Source organism: Bufo gargarizans, chromosome 6 (genome assembly GCF_014858855.1).
Source record: "Bufo gargarizans isolate SCDJY-AF-19 chromosome 6, ASM1485885v1, whole genome shotgun sequence".
In the NCBI taxonomy this organism is placed as follows: domain Eukaryota; kingdom Metazoa; phylum Chordata; class Amphibia; order Anura; family Bufonidae; genus Bufo; species Bufo gargarizans.
The window spans coordinates 311,688,738-311,705,563 of NC_058085.1; the positions used below are offsets into that span (position 1 = coordinate 311,688,738).

Sequence of the window (16,826 nt, forward strand, 5' to 3'; positions counted from 1 at the left end):
TACATTATAGCAGCACTGGAAATTACAAAGAAAGTTTTGTGCACGATGTCCTAAGGCCGCAATCTGTTTGCCTTTTCGTATTGTGCACGATGTCCTAGCCTTATCCTTTTGTGCTAATTTTCCATGAAGATGTCCCAAATTGTTAGGCCGATGTCAAACTATGTTAAATGGTGTGATTCAAACTTCAGAAACAAGAAAGACTGCCTTTGGCATCACTCATACTGTGAAGAAACCTCAAACTCTAGAAGATGAAGGGGAAGCGGCAGAACCAGCGTCCAAGAAAGCAAAGAAGGAGTGAAGTTTGTCCATCGTACAGCATGCGATCGCCCACCATTAAGATGTCTCATTTGTCCTTTATCTTTTATTCCCTTCAAAGACTCGGTAAATCAATTTTCCCATTACTGTCTGTGAGCTGACAGATTGTACAAGCCCGTTTCCTAATCTGCGTCTGCAATGTGCCTTGTGCTCGACAGAATCAAAGAGGCTCACACAAAGAAAAGTTTAACAAATTTATTGCTAAACAGAATATATATTTTTTTTTTTCTGATGAAACCATAAAACATGGAATTGTTGAGATTTCTTTCCAATTAAATACTTTACTCAAAATCCCTTCTTAGTTTTGTGGCTTCAGTCTGTCAGAGTTCTGCAGTAACAAGTTTGTCCGGGATTAGAAATACATGGCCGCATTCTTCCAAAAACCGGAGCCTCCCTGTCCGTGCATTGGGCTTGGTATTGCAGCACATGGCCATTGAGTTGGGCTTGAGCTGCAATCACAGACAAAACCTGTGGACAGATAGGATGCTGCTTTTGAAAGAAAGCAGCCATGTTTTCCAAAACCCATACATTCCCTTTAAGGGTGGACGATCGAGCAGTTCTAAAATATTTCTGTATATTGTGCCCTCATTATACGTGCACAAAAAGCTTGGTCAGTGGCTGGTGAGCAGCAAGTGCACATTGAGTTGTTATAGCTTTGCACAAATACAGGTTTAAAGGGGTTGTCTCACTTCAGCAAGTGGCATTTATCATGTAGAGAAGGTGAATACAAGGCACTTACTAATGTATTGTGATTCTCCATATTGCTTCCTCTGCTGGCTGGATTCATTTTTCCATCACAGTGTACACTGCTCCTATCCAGCGGTAATGACCACCCTGCAATCCATCAGTGGTCTTGCTTGTACACTGTATGGTGTCTGGGACCATAGAATGGCGCATCAGATCCCATCCCTCGTATCTGCGCTGGAGCGGTGGCTATAGCCCTTAGAAACGAGCTGTGTATAATAATGTGATGGAAAAATGAATCAAGCCAGCAAAGGTAGGCAATATGGACAATCACAATACATTAGTAAGTGCCTTGTATTCACTTTACCTACATGATAAATGCCATTTGCTGAAGTGACGCAACCCCTTTTAATGCTCTTTTTAAACACTTAGTTCCGTAGTCGTCTATAGTACAGGAAAGCAACATGTTACAAGGTAGGCACCACTAGGAGGCGCACATTAGTCATCCTTCATCTTGTCGCTCATCATCCATACTATTACACACATTACAGTTTTGGCCTTTCCAACAATCAATCACCGCTATGCAGGATCTCTACTCGAGATCACAGGCTTACTGAGTGCCAGGTGGGCACACGCCAAGCGCCAGAGGCCCTCTGTGATACTGCGAGATCCATGCGAGTTTGATTCATTATAAGACCTTGTCAAATCTGATATAGAAGTTACTCTGTATTAGAAAGAATCAGTATGACTCCCATTGTTCCATTACTTGGTACAGTATAAAGTCAAGACCTTTGTCATAAATACAGAAAATCAAATACAAAATGTACAGAAACTACAATACAAATATACAAAAGGACCTTCTAAGTACAAACTTTTCCAGTTGCAATGCATTGCATTTCATTCCAGTGACATCTGGTGTCTCGACCACCATACTGTGACCATCATTACTTCTGACTCAGAACCCCGATGTCGCTAAGGACATTATATGGGGGGGGGGGTCCTAAACCGTTTCTTTGCCATAATAGCTTGTAGAGCATTCTGCTTGTGTGCACTAAAGTCATTGGGGAACACAGACCTGTCAACGTCCACGTCTATTCCCATTGTTCAGTTATAGGGGAAAATGTTAACCAAGGATAAATGGCCTTCTTTTAAAGTTACTCTCTACACAAAAGAACTATACTGTCTTATGCATGGTGGGGGGCCCCAGGGAGCGGTGTATGAGTGATTCCCTGCGGCGTGCACTAGACATAAGTGTATTCAGCAAAGTGTGTCTTTAGAGAACGAGTACATCATTTAAGGGGTCATCATCGTAGGGGTCTACCCAATGTGCTTCTTGGAAATTGGAGAAAAGGGCCTGATGTACTTTCACGTATCCCTTTCGCTACACTGTTCCCAAGATGAAGAAGCACAACAATGACTCTTGTGACACAATACCTTCATTACAAGCTACAGACAGGGGTTAATAAGACCAGAAAATGGATTTTCTGTGTTCGATCAGCTCAGTGTTCTGGACACATCTGGTGCTTCTACTCCAACTCAATAGACTTCATGAGTGAGCCAAAGCAACACAAAGATGTTGTCCACGTCTTAAGATCACCGGCTCAACAGACAACGCCCCCTCTGTTTACCGACGTTACGTTTGTCTCCGTTATAGGTTATGTAACTCCGATGGGTGGGAAGCCACAAATGAATTGGGCCTGACCCACGGCAGAAGCGTTACATTTCTAAACATACAGCCAGGAACATTTCCCAGCTTTACCCGCGTCATGTCTTTGTAGTCCAACAGAAATGGTAAATGCCATAGTCTGAAGCATTTACACATATGTACGTCATCTATATGTTAAAAGAACTATATCAATCAGGCAAGAAAAGTTTTTTTTTTTTGATTTTCTGCCTTCATGGAATTAGTATAAAACGCAATAGTAATGTAGAACTACTAAACATACATCAATAAATTAATACATATATTAAAACATTGAAAAGTGCAAGAAGTTTCAAATAAATAATATGGAATAGTCTTGTCTCATAGCGTGTAGCAAAAAAAATAAATAAAGAAAGAAAGTGCCTGGCAAATGCCTTCTCAGAGTGATGGCGTCTGGCAGCTCGGTCAGAACTGCTGTATATCGGAGCCCTTGTATGACTTGTCCTGGAGGCCACTGAATATCTCTCTTGTGCCATTCTGCCACTGAAGGACAAGTTCCATCGGTGTCTTTCCCGCCTGTCAGCGCAATAGGAAAGTAATGCGGTTACACAGGAAAATATAAAAATGTATCAAATGTTTAAAATCAAGTATAAAGATGAGTAAGATGTATCTGTAATATCTTCGCGCTCGATGGACTGTCTTAAAAGTTCCATAGGAACCACATACTGCTCTTAAAGTTGCCTTATTTTAAAACCTACTCCATGCTATCTTCAGCAGCATGCATGCTCGACCACCACTCCATTCAGACGTCTCCTCAGTCGTGCAATGAACTGGGGGCTCTGCTTTAGTGATTGTAGGGGGTCCACAGCGGTCAGACATTTAGCCACTATCCTGGGACTGGGTGACAAATTTTAATGATCAAATTACCCCTTTAAAGAGCCTATCTTATAGACAATGGGGCAGTTTTACCAATCCTATAGATCAGGGGTAGGCAACCTCTGACACTCCAGGTGTTGTGAAACTACAACTCCCAGCATGCACATTTGCTCTGTTCTTCTCATAACTCCCATAGAAACGAATGGCGCATGCTGGGAATTGTAGTTTCACAGCAGCTGGAGTGCCGAAAGTTGCTGACCCCTGCTATAGATAGTGTGATTTAGACATACGCCAAATGACACGTTTGGCTAACTTTATACCAACTACTGGTTGGCTTCATTTAAGACCGGAATTGTGGCGCTGTTTTGGCACAAAATGTGGCCCATTAGGCCATGGTCTTTTTAAAGTAAATACACACTCTTTCCCATTAGGCCACCCCACTAGATGCAAATAATTTCACTAAGCCTAGATGCCACAAACTGCAGTTTACACCACAATCTAGGTGCGCTCGTGTTACTAAATGTGAGCCAATGTCTTCAATGATCACCATGGGTCCAGCTCCCAAGACCTCCGCAAGCAGTGCCCATTACAGGAAATGTATGACTACATGCAGCCATTCAAATGAATGGCCACCAATGCCAATACATGGAGGGACCACACGTGTTAGAGCAAGAGCCACTCACTGTCCAACTTTAAAAAATCATTTAGATTTGAAGAACTTACAAAATTATTGATGGATAAGTTGGCTCCATACAGGATCAAGAGTCTTATCATCTTGTAGCGGTTTAGTCTCACTGCGTCATGCATTGGTGTGTCTCCTTCCTGCAGAATACATAATGGTTACTTGAGCTGCAATATTTTATTGCAAAAGTCTTATGTAGAGTCACCAGACAATACTGATAAACTGAGGGAGATTTAGCAAGACTGGTGTTTCCTACGCCAATCTTGATCTCCTGAATGCCAGAGTGAGATGTGCCTAATTTATGCCTTATCCCTGGCCCTCCTGTTCTCCAGAAACTCAAATGTATGCCAGCTAGGGTCAAGCAATAACTTACACCAATTTCTGGGCGATATTACAGAAAATCTGGAGGGCTGCGAAGGCTCCGACCCTCCAGTAAGCCCTTCCTCTTTTCTTAGCACTTTCAAAAAGTCCCAAATTATGTAGCAAATATGGTGTACACCATAATCTGTGACTTTTGGACCCCCACTATTGTAACGTAAAAGGCTTATTAAATCTCCTCCGCTGTGGTAAAGAATGTTCCCACAATGAACCCAGAAAGATCGTCCTTCACCCTATGTCATTGCACCTGTATGGGTAGTATGAATGACTGTAAAGGCTAATATGGACTAAAATGTGTATGGCTGCGTCACCATAATGATTGTTCATGAGATGTTCATTCAACCTACTTCTGTCTAAGGCTACTTTCACACTCTAGTTTTGGCTTTCCGTTTGTGAGATCCGTTCAGGGCTCCCACAAGCGGTCCAAAACGGATCAGTTTTGCCCTAATGCATTCTGAATGGAGAAGGAACCACTCAGAATGCATCAGTTTACCTCCGATCAGGCTCTGGAGGCGGACACCAAAACGTTGCCTGCAGCGATTTGCTGTCCGCTTGACGAAACTGAGCCAAACGGATCTGTCCTGGCACACAATGTAAGTCAATGGGGACGGATCCGTTTTCTCTGACACAAGCTGGCAAACGGATCCGTCTTGGCTATGTTACAAATACAAACGGATCCGTTCATGACGGATGCATGCGGTTGTATTATTGTAACATCTGTTTTTGCAGATCAATGACGGATCCGCCCCAAAACACGAGTGTGAAAGTAACCTAATGTGTATGGCCACCTTAGGGAGGGTGGGGATAGAATTAATAAAGGGAAGCGCTGGATCTCCCAATAGAACACAATAGTGATGTGGGGATTCTCACAGAGACGGAGTTCATGTAGTCACTTTGCATATCTTTGCCCGATTTCAGGATAGAATTTGCCAAATGCAAATAATAATATGGTGGCTGAGAATAGGTCATCAATATTATGCTACATTCACAGGACCGTATGAATGAGTCCGCATCCGTTCCACAATTTTGTGGAATGGGTGCGGACCCATTAATTTCAATGGGGCCGCAAAAGATGCAGACAGCACACCGTGTACTGTCCGCATCCGTAGGACATGTCCTATTCTTGTCAGCAATTGCAGACAAGAATAGGCATTTTCTGTGATAGCGGTGGCACGTGCGGTCTGCAAATTGCAGAACGTACATGGATCGATATCCGGGTTTTGCGTATGCGCATAACACTACGGTCGTGTGAATGTAGCCTTAATAAAATCCCAGAAGACCCTTTTAAGGTACTGCCAATCACCGAATGAAAGCTTGCTCCATCATTGGTGGAGACATCGAAATCATCGTCTATGGGCGGCAGAACGTGCTGGGTAGACAGCCATCTGCTGCCCAGAAACAATGATTCTCTATGGGGATGAGCAATCACAGTAGCAATCAATGTCCCCATACTGCTGTGATTGCTGCATGTAAATGTAGCTCTCACCTCCAATGAGCAAGCAATCATCATGAACGAACTGATGGTTCCCAATAATTGCCTGCCGTCGGCCCATGTAAAGGAGGATCACTCTTCCCATCGTCTAGCCTATTTTTACAACGATCAACTGTTTGCTTTGAGTCACTGCTCTCAATAAATAAGTTCCAAGTTTACAATCGTGAGACATTAGGAGGAGAGTGTTCTCACCCGATCTTTGGCATTCAGGTCGGCTTCACATGCAATGAGGTGTTCTGCGCAGTCATACTGTCCGGTTCTCACTGCAACGTGTAGGGGAGTACTCAACAACTGCAGAGAGGGAAGGAGCAGACAGACGCATGACCAAATTGTGCCTAGACACCAGTAGGGAGAAAATAGATGCTGCGGGATATCCATAGCACATGAGTTTGCAAATATATAAATAACTAAATATGAAAGCATATGAGCAGTTATTTTGAGAGTTCTACATTTCCCGCTGTAACCCCATCTGACCGAGGAAAATCATTTCAGAATGATGAGTATATTCACACACAGATTGGACTGAAAAATCCTATTCATACTTGTGCATAGATTTCTGCAAGTCCCAACATATGAAATGTGACTGTAGAAGTATTTGCAACAAATCTGCACGTGAACGGTAATGTTAGGCTGATTTCCCACAAGGGACATTTCCATTCGGCAGCACCTGGATCGAGCACTGACCCGTTAAATTCAATGGGTATGTACACGCCAGTCCATACAGAGGAAATTGCCACATGTTCCATCTTTGTCCAAGACCTTTTCAAGTGAAAAATGGATTGCTCGTAGACTCCATCCATGTGCAGTCCGTTTAAAAACTCATTCAGATGGAATATGGGGTCGTCTCTCACTTCAGCAAATTACATTTATCATGTAGGGAAAGTTAATACAAGGCACTTTCTAACTTTCCTTTTCTGGCTGGGTTAATTTTTCCATCACATTACACATTGCTTGTTTCAATGGTCACAACCACCCTGCAATCCAGGGGCAGTGGTCGTGCTTGCACACCATAGGAAAAAGCACCAGCCTCTCTGTTGGCCAGGACCTTGAGGATGAGCATAGGCACGCATGTGCAGCAGCTCCCGTCCTGGCCATCTCATATCTGTGCTGCAGGGGTGGCTGTAACCTCTGGAAAGGAGCAGCGTATAATGATGGAAAAAATGAATTACTGTATTTTTCGCTTTATAAGACGCACCTGATGATAGGGCGCACCTAGGTTTTTGTGGAGGAAATTAAGAAAATAAAATATTTTGAACCAAATGGTGTGCTTTTGGTGGGTTTTGAACTAATGGTAGGTCTGCAGTTGGCGCACTGTTATGGGGGATCTGTAGAGGACACGGTTATGGGGGATCTGTGGAGGACACGGTTATGGGGGATCTGTGGAGGACACGGTTATGGGGATCTGTGGAGGACACGGTTATGGGGATCTGTGGAGGACACGGTTATGGGGATCTGTGGAGGACACGGTTATGGGGATCTGTGGAGGACACGGTTATGGGGATCTGTGGAGGACACGGTTATGGGGATCTGTGGAGGACACGGTTATGGGGATCTGTGGAGGACTCTGTCCAGGGGCAGTGGTCGTGCTTGCACACTATAGGAAAAAGCACCAGTCTCTGTTTGCCGGGACCTTGAGAATGAGCATAGGCACGCATGTGCAGCAGCTCCCGTCCTGGCCATCTCATATCTGTGCTGCAGGGGTGGCTGTAACCTCTGGAAAGGAGCAGCGTATAATGATGGAAAAAATGAATTACTGTATTTTTCGCTTTATAAGACGCACCTAGGTTTTTTTGGAGGAAATTAGGTTTTTGTGGATGACACTGTTATGGGGATCTGTGGAGGACTCTGTCCAGGGGCAGTGGTCGTGCTTGCACACTATAGGAAAAAGCACCAGTCTCTGTTTGCCGGGACCTTGAGAATGAGCATAGGCACGCATGTGCAGCAGCTCCCGTCCTGGCCATCTCATATCTGTGCTGCAGGGGTGGCTGTAACCTCTGGAAAGGAGCAGCGTATAATGATGGAAAAAATGAATTACTGTATTTTTCACTTTATAAGACGCACCTGATGATAGGACGCACCTAGGTTTTTGTGGAGGAAATTAGGTTTTTGTGGATGACACTGTTATGGGGATCTGTGGAGGACACGGTTATAGGGATCTGTGGAGGACACGGTTATGGGATCTGTGGAGGACACAGTTATGGGGATCTGTGGAGGACACGGTTATGGGGATCTGTAGAGGACACAGTTATGGGGATCTGTAGAGGACACTTATAGTGGGATCTGTAGAGGACACTTATAGTGGGATCTGTAGAGGACACTTATAGTGGGATCTGTAGAGGACACTTATAGTGGGATCTGTAGAGGACACTTATTGGGGGATCTGTGGAGGACACTTATTGGGGGATCTGTGGAGGACACTTATTGGGGGATCTGTGGATGACTCTGTTATGGGGGATCTGACCCCATTACATTGGGACCCAGTAATAGCAGCCCAGCCATCACATATAAAGTGTATGCAGTAGCCCCCATCAGTGCTGATTTGCTAAACTAGCTGTAATCGCTTCTCTGCAGTACTCACTATGCACACAGCGGGCAGGCCGGCAGCGCACGTCACTCACTCAGTCACACTCTGGCCCCGCGCACTTCATTAATGACGCGCGCTGCCGGCCTGCCCGCTGCATGCATAGTGAGTACTGCAGAGAAGCGATTACAGCTAGTTTAGCAAATCAGCACTGATGGGGGCTACTGCATACACTTTATATGTGATGGCTGCTCTGACCGGGCCTGTCTTAATGAAGTTCAGTGACTGCGCCGGGCCCCGCTATGTGCGATGTGCTGGCCATTTAATACTGCTATATTCGCTTTATAAGAACCACAGCCACTTTCCCCCCACTTTTGGGGGGAAAAAAGTGCATCTTAAAGCGAAAAATATGGTAAGTAAGCAAAGTAGGCAATATGGACAATCACAATACATTAGTACGTGGCTTGTATTCCCTATGTCTACATGATAAATGCCATTTGCTGAAGTGAGACAACCCCTTTAAGTTTGCTGCCGTTCAGCATACTTTAAAGGTCTGTCATAAATTGGCATTTAGTCCTATATCAGAGGGACACATGTTAGTATAGGACTAAAATTTGTTATGGCACCTGAGGGACAATATATTATACCTAAACACCTGTTCTAGAAACATATCACAACAGGCCATTAATAGGCATCTGTGAGCTTGATCCACAAATATTTCCAAATCTGGAGCTATGGCATTTCTAAAGCTCCTGAACCCCTTCGGACTTAGTCGTTCTGCAAGTGGGAATAACCACAAAATGGGTACTATTACACAACTGATGCTCACAATTACTAATGGCATTAACTAATGAAACTTTGACATTCTCTGTAGTATCAAGATGAAAAGTCAGTGTTGAGGTGCATTATTGCTCCAATTATCCTGGAGTGAAAGTATAGAAGGACGTACATCAACCTTTAAAAGGAAGGAGCAACCTAGACAGGCTCTATAGGGAACACAATTGTAGCCACTAAATAACTCAATGTTTGCAGCATCGGTTCAAAAATACCTTACTACATATTGCACTTGCCTCTGAGGCCCAACAAGGACCCAACCATGGGGTCAGAACAAGTTACCCCCATGCTCAAACTTTTCTAGTTTACAATGTTCTAGTCACATCTGTGCTATGGTTTCTGTCGCAACCGACGACTTTTAATGGGGTCCACCTAGTTGTCTGTCGTCTTGCTAGAAAAAATATTGCTAGTTTTTCTGTAAGAATTGACAGAATCTGCAATGCAGGCTCCTAACTGAGTCAACCTAGCCTACGGAATTTGGGGATGAGGCTTACTTCTTCTGGCCCTTGGCACCAAAGATCAGCTTTGGTACTGAACCCTACAAACGTAATATAACAGAGCAGTTCCTGTTTTCCATGCAAGTAAATCATAAGAACTTCCAACTTTTTCCTGTTCTAGAAACATATCACAACAGGCCATTAATAGGCATCTGTGAGCTTGATCCACAAATATTTCCAAATCTGGAGCTATGGCATTTCTAAAGCTCCTGAACCCCTTCGGACTTAGTCGTTCTGCAAGTGGGAATAACCACAAAATGGGTACTATTACACAACTGATGCTCACAATTACTAATGGCATTAACTAATGAAACTTTGACATTCTCTGTAGTATCAAGATGAAAAGTCAGTGTTGAGGTGCATTATTGCTCCAATTATCCTGGAGTGAAAGTATAGAAGGACGTACATCAACCTTTAAAAGGAAGGAGCAACCTAGACAGGCTCTATAGGGAACACAATTGTAGCCACTAAATAACTCAATGTTTGCAGCATCGGTTCAAAAATACCTTACTACATATTGCACTTGCCTCTGAGGCCCAACAAGGACCCAACCATGGGGTCAGAACAAGTTACCCCCATGCTCAAACTTTTCTAGTTTACAATGTTCTAGTCACATCTGTGCTATGGTTTCTGTCGCAACCGACGACTTTTAATGGGGTCCACCTAGTTGTCTGTCGTCTTGCTAGAAAAAATATTGCTAGTTTTTCTGTAAGAATTGACAGAATCTGCAATGCAGGCTCCTAACTGAGTCAACCTAGCCTACGGAATTTGGGGATGAGGCTTACTTCTTCTGGCCCTTGGCACCAAAGATCAGCTTTGGTACTGAACCCTACAAACGTAATATAACAGAGCAGTTCCTGTTTTCCATGCAAGTAAATCATAAGAACTTCCAACTTTTTCCAGTGCTTTTGGACTTCACAATTTGGATTTAATATGGTTGTCAGAAATAAAGGCAAACCTTTGGGGCAGATGGGTTAGCATGCCCCTCCATGGCCAACATACCTTGTCTTTGGCGTTGATTTTCGCTCCTTTATTAAGCAGTAATTTTAAAACATCAACACTTCCACCACGGCAGGCCCAATGAATTGCTGAGGATTCAAGCTGTGAAGGAACCAAATTATATCATGGGACATGTGCATAGAGGCTTGAATTTGCATGCACGCATATGATTCATAGACCTAAAGACAAACGCTGGGATGTCTCTATCTTGTCCATGTATTGTTGAAAGGGGTTCTCCAGGACTTTAACAGGTAATGTCGGGGGACAGAAGGATCAAGTGAAATTAATATTTTCACCTGACCTTTTGTTCTCCCAGGAGAAGCTGCCGCCAGTGCTCCAGTTTCTCCCCTCACTCCATTAAATACACATTCAGCCAAGTTGAACGTACACGTGTATGAGAGAGTCCTGACAGATAGGTGTTGGCTGATCAATCGTTCTGTATATGTGCTACAGCAGCGCCGCGGGCTTCTCACTGTTAACTGCTGGCCCAGTGACGTCACGGCTAGTATCAACTGGCCTGAGCGCCGTGCCAAGGCCAGTTGATACTAGTCGTGATGTCACTGGGCCAGCGGTAAACAGTGAGAAGGCCGCGGCGCTGCTGGAGTGCTGCTGCCTTCTCAAACAGATGATCGGCGGGGGTCCCGGGGGTCGGAGGACAGATCATCAGTTTAAACAAACTACAAACTGAAGCTGAACCATAGAACCAAGTAGATTATGTTTGACTACAAGCTTCTAGGTAGCGCTGTCGCTGTTTTTTTTCTTTTTCTTTTTTTTTGCTTATTCAATGTCTTTTTTCTGCCAGAAGCAGGGAAATAAATGCTACCCAGGTTACATTTTTCACACTGAAGTAGCATTAAATTAATTTCTAATTTGATATTTTCGTGACTAAATGGTATCATGATTTTGTTCTTTCTCTAGATAATTGCAGGGCAAGGGATGTGGCATTTAATAGACTTTCCTGGCAGGAGGTCACAGAAGTAACTGTCCATTGTCTGCTGCTTCGCTTTTTGTAAAATTGAGCGGCTTTGTGTCACGAGAATGATTACTCGTAATCTAGCAGCATTTTCCAGTGAAATCTCCAGCCTTAGGGCTCATGCCCACGAACGTAAGGGCTCCGTGCCCATGCTGCGGACTGCAAATTACGGTCCGCAATGCACAGGCACCGACCGTGGGGCAGCCGCATGCGGATCGCGGACCCATTCACTTGAATGGGGTCCGTGATCCGCATCCGGCGGTCCGCACCGCAAAAAAGTTGTGCATGCACTACTTTTTTGAGGTGTGGAGGCATAGCCAGAAGCACCATAGAAGCACACCGTAGTGCTTCCATTAGGTTCCAATCAATGCTTCCACACCGCATCTCCAGTTTTGCGGACCCATTCAAGTGAATGGGTACGCATCCGTGATGCGGGGTGCAAACGGCCGGTGCCCCGTGTATTGCGGACCCACAGTATGCAGGCTGCAATACGGGCACGGCGGGGCAACGGGCGGGTGCATGAGCCCTAACTCTAGATTATTTTTCATTGTGCGTACTGGAAAAATCCACATACCATGTCGCGGAATCCAAGATCTGCTCCAGCTTCAACTAGCTTCTCAACAATGGCAAGGTGTCCTTCTGAGCATGCTCTGTGCAGCGCCGTGCGCCTGTACTGTGGAGAGCATAGGAAAAATATTGTTACAACTATGAACATTCTTCCTAATCTGCTACTGATTTATCTTTTTTTCCATATCAGGGGAATAATTACCACTTAGGACCATACAAGGACAAAATAAACATATAGGGGTAATTTGTTATTTGCGGTGGTTTTGGAAGTCTGTCTTTGCTTTGTGAGGTTCTAGCAAATGTATCAAATGGTGTAGAGTAATAATATATTTGCAATGTGGAGTGCAACCATGCCTGTAAATGGTTGCTTGGTTTGAAGATGCAACTTTTTGGTCACTTTTTAAGAGGTCACATAAAAATGAGAGTAAGGCTACGTCTACACGACGACATTTTGTTGTACTAATGTCACTCGACAATTTTTATAATGGCAGTCTATGGTGTCGCACTGCAACATGCTGCAACGGCGACGCAACAGTCGCAGAAAATTCATTTGAGATGGATTTTTCTGTGACTGTTACTTTGCAATTGCAGCATGTTGCATGTTGCAGTGTGACACCATAGACCACCATTATAAAAATTGTCACGCGACATTAGTACAACAAAATGTTGCGCTAAAAATGTTGCAGTGTAGTTGTGCCCTATGTGTCGCGCGATTTATTGTCGCGCGACAAATGTCATCGTGTAGACGTAGCCTTAAAGGTTCTAATCTGAAATCCTGACCTACTTATCACTCCACAGCGACGAGGATCACCAAAATTGATGCACGCACCTGTATTACAGCTCTATGCAAGCTCCCATAACACCACTGAAGTCCAAGGGCCAATACTAAACCTCCATATGCCTCCGGTGTATACAGAGACATATGCAGATTTTTTGTTGTTGGTTGGATTCATATGGATTTGAGGCTTTATACAGTGGCACATGGAGGAAGACTGTGAGCCGTGCTGCACGTGCAGTCTATAAAATGCATCTGTCGGTCAGTAGATAGTAGGATAGAGAACTCCAGAGATAATCTGCTAGAACATGAATCTGTCAAGGTGGATTTTAGAAGTGTCAGTCCTAGCCCATTATCTAAATACTCTGGTCTGAGCTGGCTGGCTTGTTAATGTTCCTCCTGATACCTAGCTCCTGGGGCACAGGCCCTACCGGCATCCCCAACTATTAAACAGTAGTGGCATCCATGCACATCTTTGCATAGCTACACACAAATAGCATATACAAAGATATGTATTACCCTGATATACTCATTAGCTTATTTCCTGATTAAAGAGCTTACATTATTAAAATCATAGCATGTGCATATTGTAATATTTAGGTTTGTACAATTAGTATTCATGTTGGTGTCGTGATATAATGCCCAGCCACCATCTGTACTTCAGCTGTTGCTGAACTGCAACTTTCATGAAGCTGGACTGATCTCCGGCATGCCAAGCATGATGTCAATTGTAGCTCGGTGCCAACCGGGATGCTGTGACTTGTCAGAGTCTATTTCCAAACTGTATTTAGTTTAACAAAAGAGAAAACAAGCACAATACCTCATCACAGGCATTTGGATCACCACCATCAGCCAAGTATTTCTCCACCACAGTCAGCTTGTTTCCCAGGGCAGCTTTTAAGAATGTCTCTTCATCCACATGTTCAATCTGAACAAGAAATGTCATTTTAACATTACTTCTCTAGTGTCAGGTTGATATATTTTGTATATGGCTCTTCTATCAACGTCACACACTTACCACTGGTTCTGGTTCTGGTTCCTTCACCACCAGCACTCTTACTTTTTTGCATCTTTTTTGTTTTCTCAGCTTTATTATAGCTTGCAGATCTTCCAAGCTATCAAGCTTTGGGCGTTCATCTAGTTTCTTCTTAACGATCTGAATGCAAAGCAGAAGATCAACGTTATGCGGCATGAACTTTCAGAAGTGAGAATTGTATGCCATATTGTATATTATTTTGTTCTGCTACATGCAACAGGTATTGGTTTGGTCCATTTAAGTACTAACATTAGGCTTGTCTATAGATGTCAAACCAGATTATGTATAAGCACTTATTGGTCAATGTTGATGTGATCCACATAGAATACATATTCAACTTTGAGATGTTGCTTGAGTAGGAAGAGTTCTGGCTGAGAGCTATAGTAGTAAAATGAGGGCTATGTAACAACCTGTTAAGGCTGGGATTCCACGGTCAGCTTTTTAATGCAGTTTTTGAAGATAAAGCCATGCGTGGATTCAAAAAGATGAAAAGTCCCGATAGTCTTCGGTATGATCCATTCCTGACTTTGTCTTCAAAAACTGCATCAAGAAACCGGAATATGGGAACTCAGCCTTACATTCAAGTCCAAGCAGGACCACTAGTAGCTGAATACTGTAGACGAAAGTCCATCATGGCCAGTTTTCCACAGACATACACTTTCTGTAGCACAATAAATGAACATCACATTTGATCTCAGTAAAGAAGGTAACATCTATTTCTTAAGTGTCCACAAATACTAAGGAGAATGCATTAGAAGAAACTAGTGTATGATCATTACCTCAGCTTTAAGCTGTTTCTGTCTTGCTTGTTCCTCCTCTTCTTGATCAATCAATGATTTGGAAGTTGTCCTCAAGTCATCTTGTTTTTCTAAGGTTACAGAAGTTTCATATTCTCCATGTTCTCCAGACACAAAATCTCCAGTGTCTTTGTTTGTACTTGTCTTTCCAGTCACCTGTTGAGAAATGCTTTAATGCACTTACTTCCTTACTAGAAATACTAAGATGTCTTGATCATGTCTCATATTTTACTCAACTCAAAAATAGGACAACTTGTTAAATGAAGAATAAAATATAACTAACCTTATGAAATATTCGGAAAAGGATAAATATTATTGAGACATAAGCAGCTATAAACTACTCATCAAAATCAGGAAGTTTTAATACAATTTCAAAGATTAATTTCCCATTTTATCGCAACATATCTTTTAAAGTTGCCGTTTAATAGTCTATGCATCATATCGATCAAGTACATGTTTTCATGTTGAGTAAAGATCATCTCAAGACCCCCAACTTAATACAGTTTAGAAATTGATGTTAGTTATGTAGTCCAAACCATTGGTTATGGTACTGGTCACCAAGACAATTCATCTATGGCCATGACTTACAGTTACAATATCTACTGTACACTTTACAGATTTTTTTATAATTACTGTAGGTTGTTTTTTTTTTATACACATTCACAAAATTAAAGTGTGAATATGATTAATAAACATATTGCAGGTTACACTATATTAATTGTGGTTAGATTAGATTATAAAATTGATTAATGATTACAATGTTTTAAATAATATGTGGTGATATCTAATAAAAGAATGGAGAGAAACATACCAGATCTTCTACTTTCATCAACATTTTGCCTTCTGTAAAGTCTTCAAATGTCCTTTCCTGATGTTAACCTTATTGAAGACAAGCTAGCTTCCTGTTCTCCAGGTTCAGTGCTGCCTTGCGTTATATACCCCGTCTCTGGCAAGGTTGGATGAGGTAATGTTCCAACCTGGGAACCAACATCTATGGACCTTGCTCAGACACAGAGATAGGTGCTCACTCATTCCAGACATGCTAACTAGCCAGATCTTGTGTCATGTGAGGGGAGGATAAGTGTAGCAATGGGGCTTATGATTAAAAAAAATGCCATACACTAACTACATTGCATATCCCCCTTGGTATGAAATGTGAGATGACCATTTCGTTGGCAATGACTAAAGGGCTCAGCAATGCGAGTCATTCTATCTGTACCAGTATGACAGCTGTCTGTTGGTCTTGCACTAAATTTTTCTACTGACAGTTCAATGACTAAAGGATGCTGGAAAAGAACTTATATGAGAAACGGTATTCAATAAATAGGGGAACTGGCTTGGCTAACTTGAGACAGGGTGTTTTATTTGATTTCATAGCTTAACCATAAAGTTGGGGGGAAAATAATCCCTACCACGTTCTATATTTGTTCTCTCAAAGTCCCTGTAGGATTATAGCGTAAGACCCGTGTCTCCTAAACTAAAAATGACATCGATGTAATTGTAAACAACTGGCTTTGTGAATACTTCACACGTTTAGGTAGTAAACAAGTGCGGGGTATAAATATACATATACGTTTACAGGGCAAGAACAGAGGAAGTTGTTTGGGTTCAAATGAGGGGAAAAAATTATCTCAGCTTCTTTAAGGGCACCTCCATGCAAGCATTAACCAATCTGCTTTCTTGCTGTTTTCTTTACCATTGGAAAATGGTTATGGATTCAGCTGTGGTGAAGGTCTTGTCACTTTTGATGGGCCAAAA

General features: G+C 42.8%; 2 protein-coding genes across 3 annotated transcripts in view; one reads left to right on the forward strand and one right to left on the reverse strand.

Moving 5' to 3' along the window:
• Positions 1-2,018, forward strand: part of RPP30 (ribonuclease P/MRP subunit p30) — a 32,690-nt gene extending 30,672 nt beyond the window's left edge. For both annotated transcript variants that reach the window (XM_044296549.1, XM_044296548.1), the window contains one exon: positions 189-2,018. In XM_044296549.1, the coding sequence (XP_044152484.1) occupies positions 189-298 (110 nt within the window). In that variant the 3' untranslated portion in view covers positions 299-2,018. The remainder of the gene's footprint in view (positions 1-188) is intronic.
• Positions 496-16,034, reverse strand: ANKRD1 (ankyrin repeat domain 1). The gene is made up of 9 exons (XM_044296547.1): positions 15,880-16,034; positions 15,051-15,224; positions 14,254-14,391; positions 14,056-14,163; positions 12,468-12,566; positions 10,924-11,022; positions 6,262-6,360; positions 4,241-4,339; positions 496-3,217 (listed from the first exon to the last, which is right to left on the reverse strand). The coding sequence occupies exons 1-9, from the start codon at positions 15,901-15,903 to the stop codon at positions 3,107-3,109; spliced, it is 951 nt and encodes a 316-aa protein (XP_044152482.1). The 5' UTR covers positions 15,904-16,034; the 3' UTR covers positions 496-3,106.
• Between the last annotated feature and the right edge of the window lie 792 nt (positions 16,035-16,826).

Excerpts from the sequence above, each read along its gene's own strand:
- ANKRD1 (XM_044296547.1), bottom strand. The coding sequence starts at position 15,903 with ATGTTGATGAAAGTAGAAGATCTG. Across the intron at positions 14,392-15,050 it reads AGAAACAGCTTAAAGCTGAG|ATCGTTAAGAAGAAACTAGA; the intron begins GTAATGATCATA and ends CTTTGCATTCAG. Across the intron at positions 11,023-12,467 it reads ATCTTGGATTCCGCGACATG|CTTGAATCCTCAGCAATTCA; the intron begins GTATGTGGATTT and ends GTTCCTTCACAG.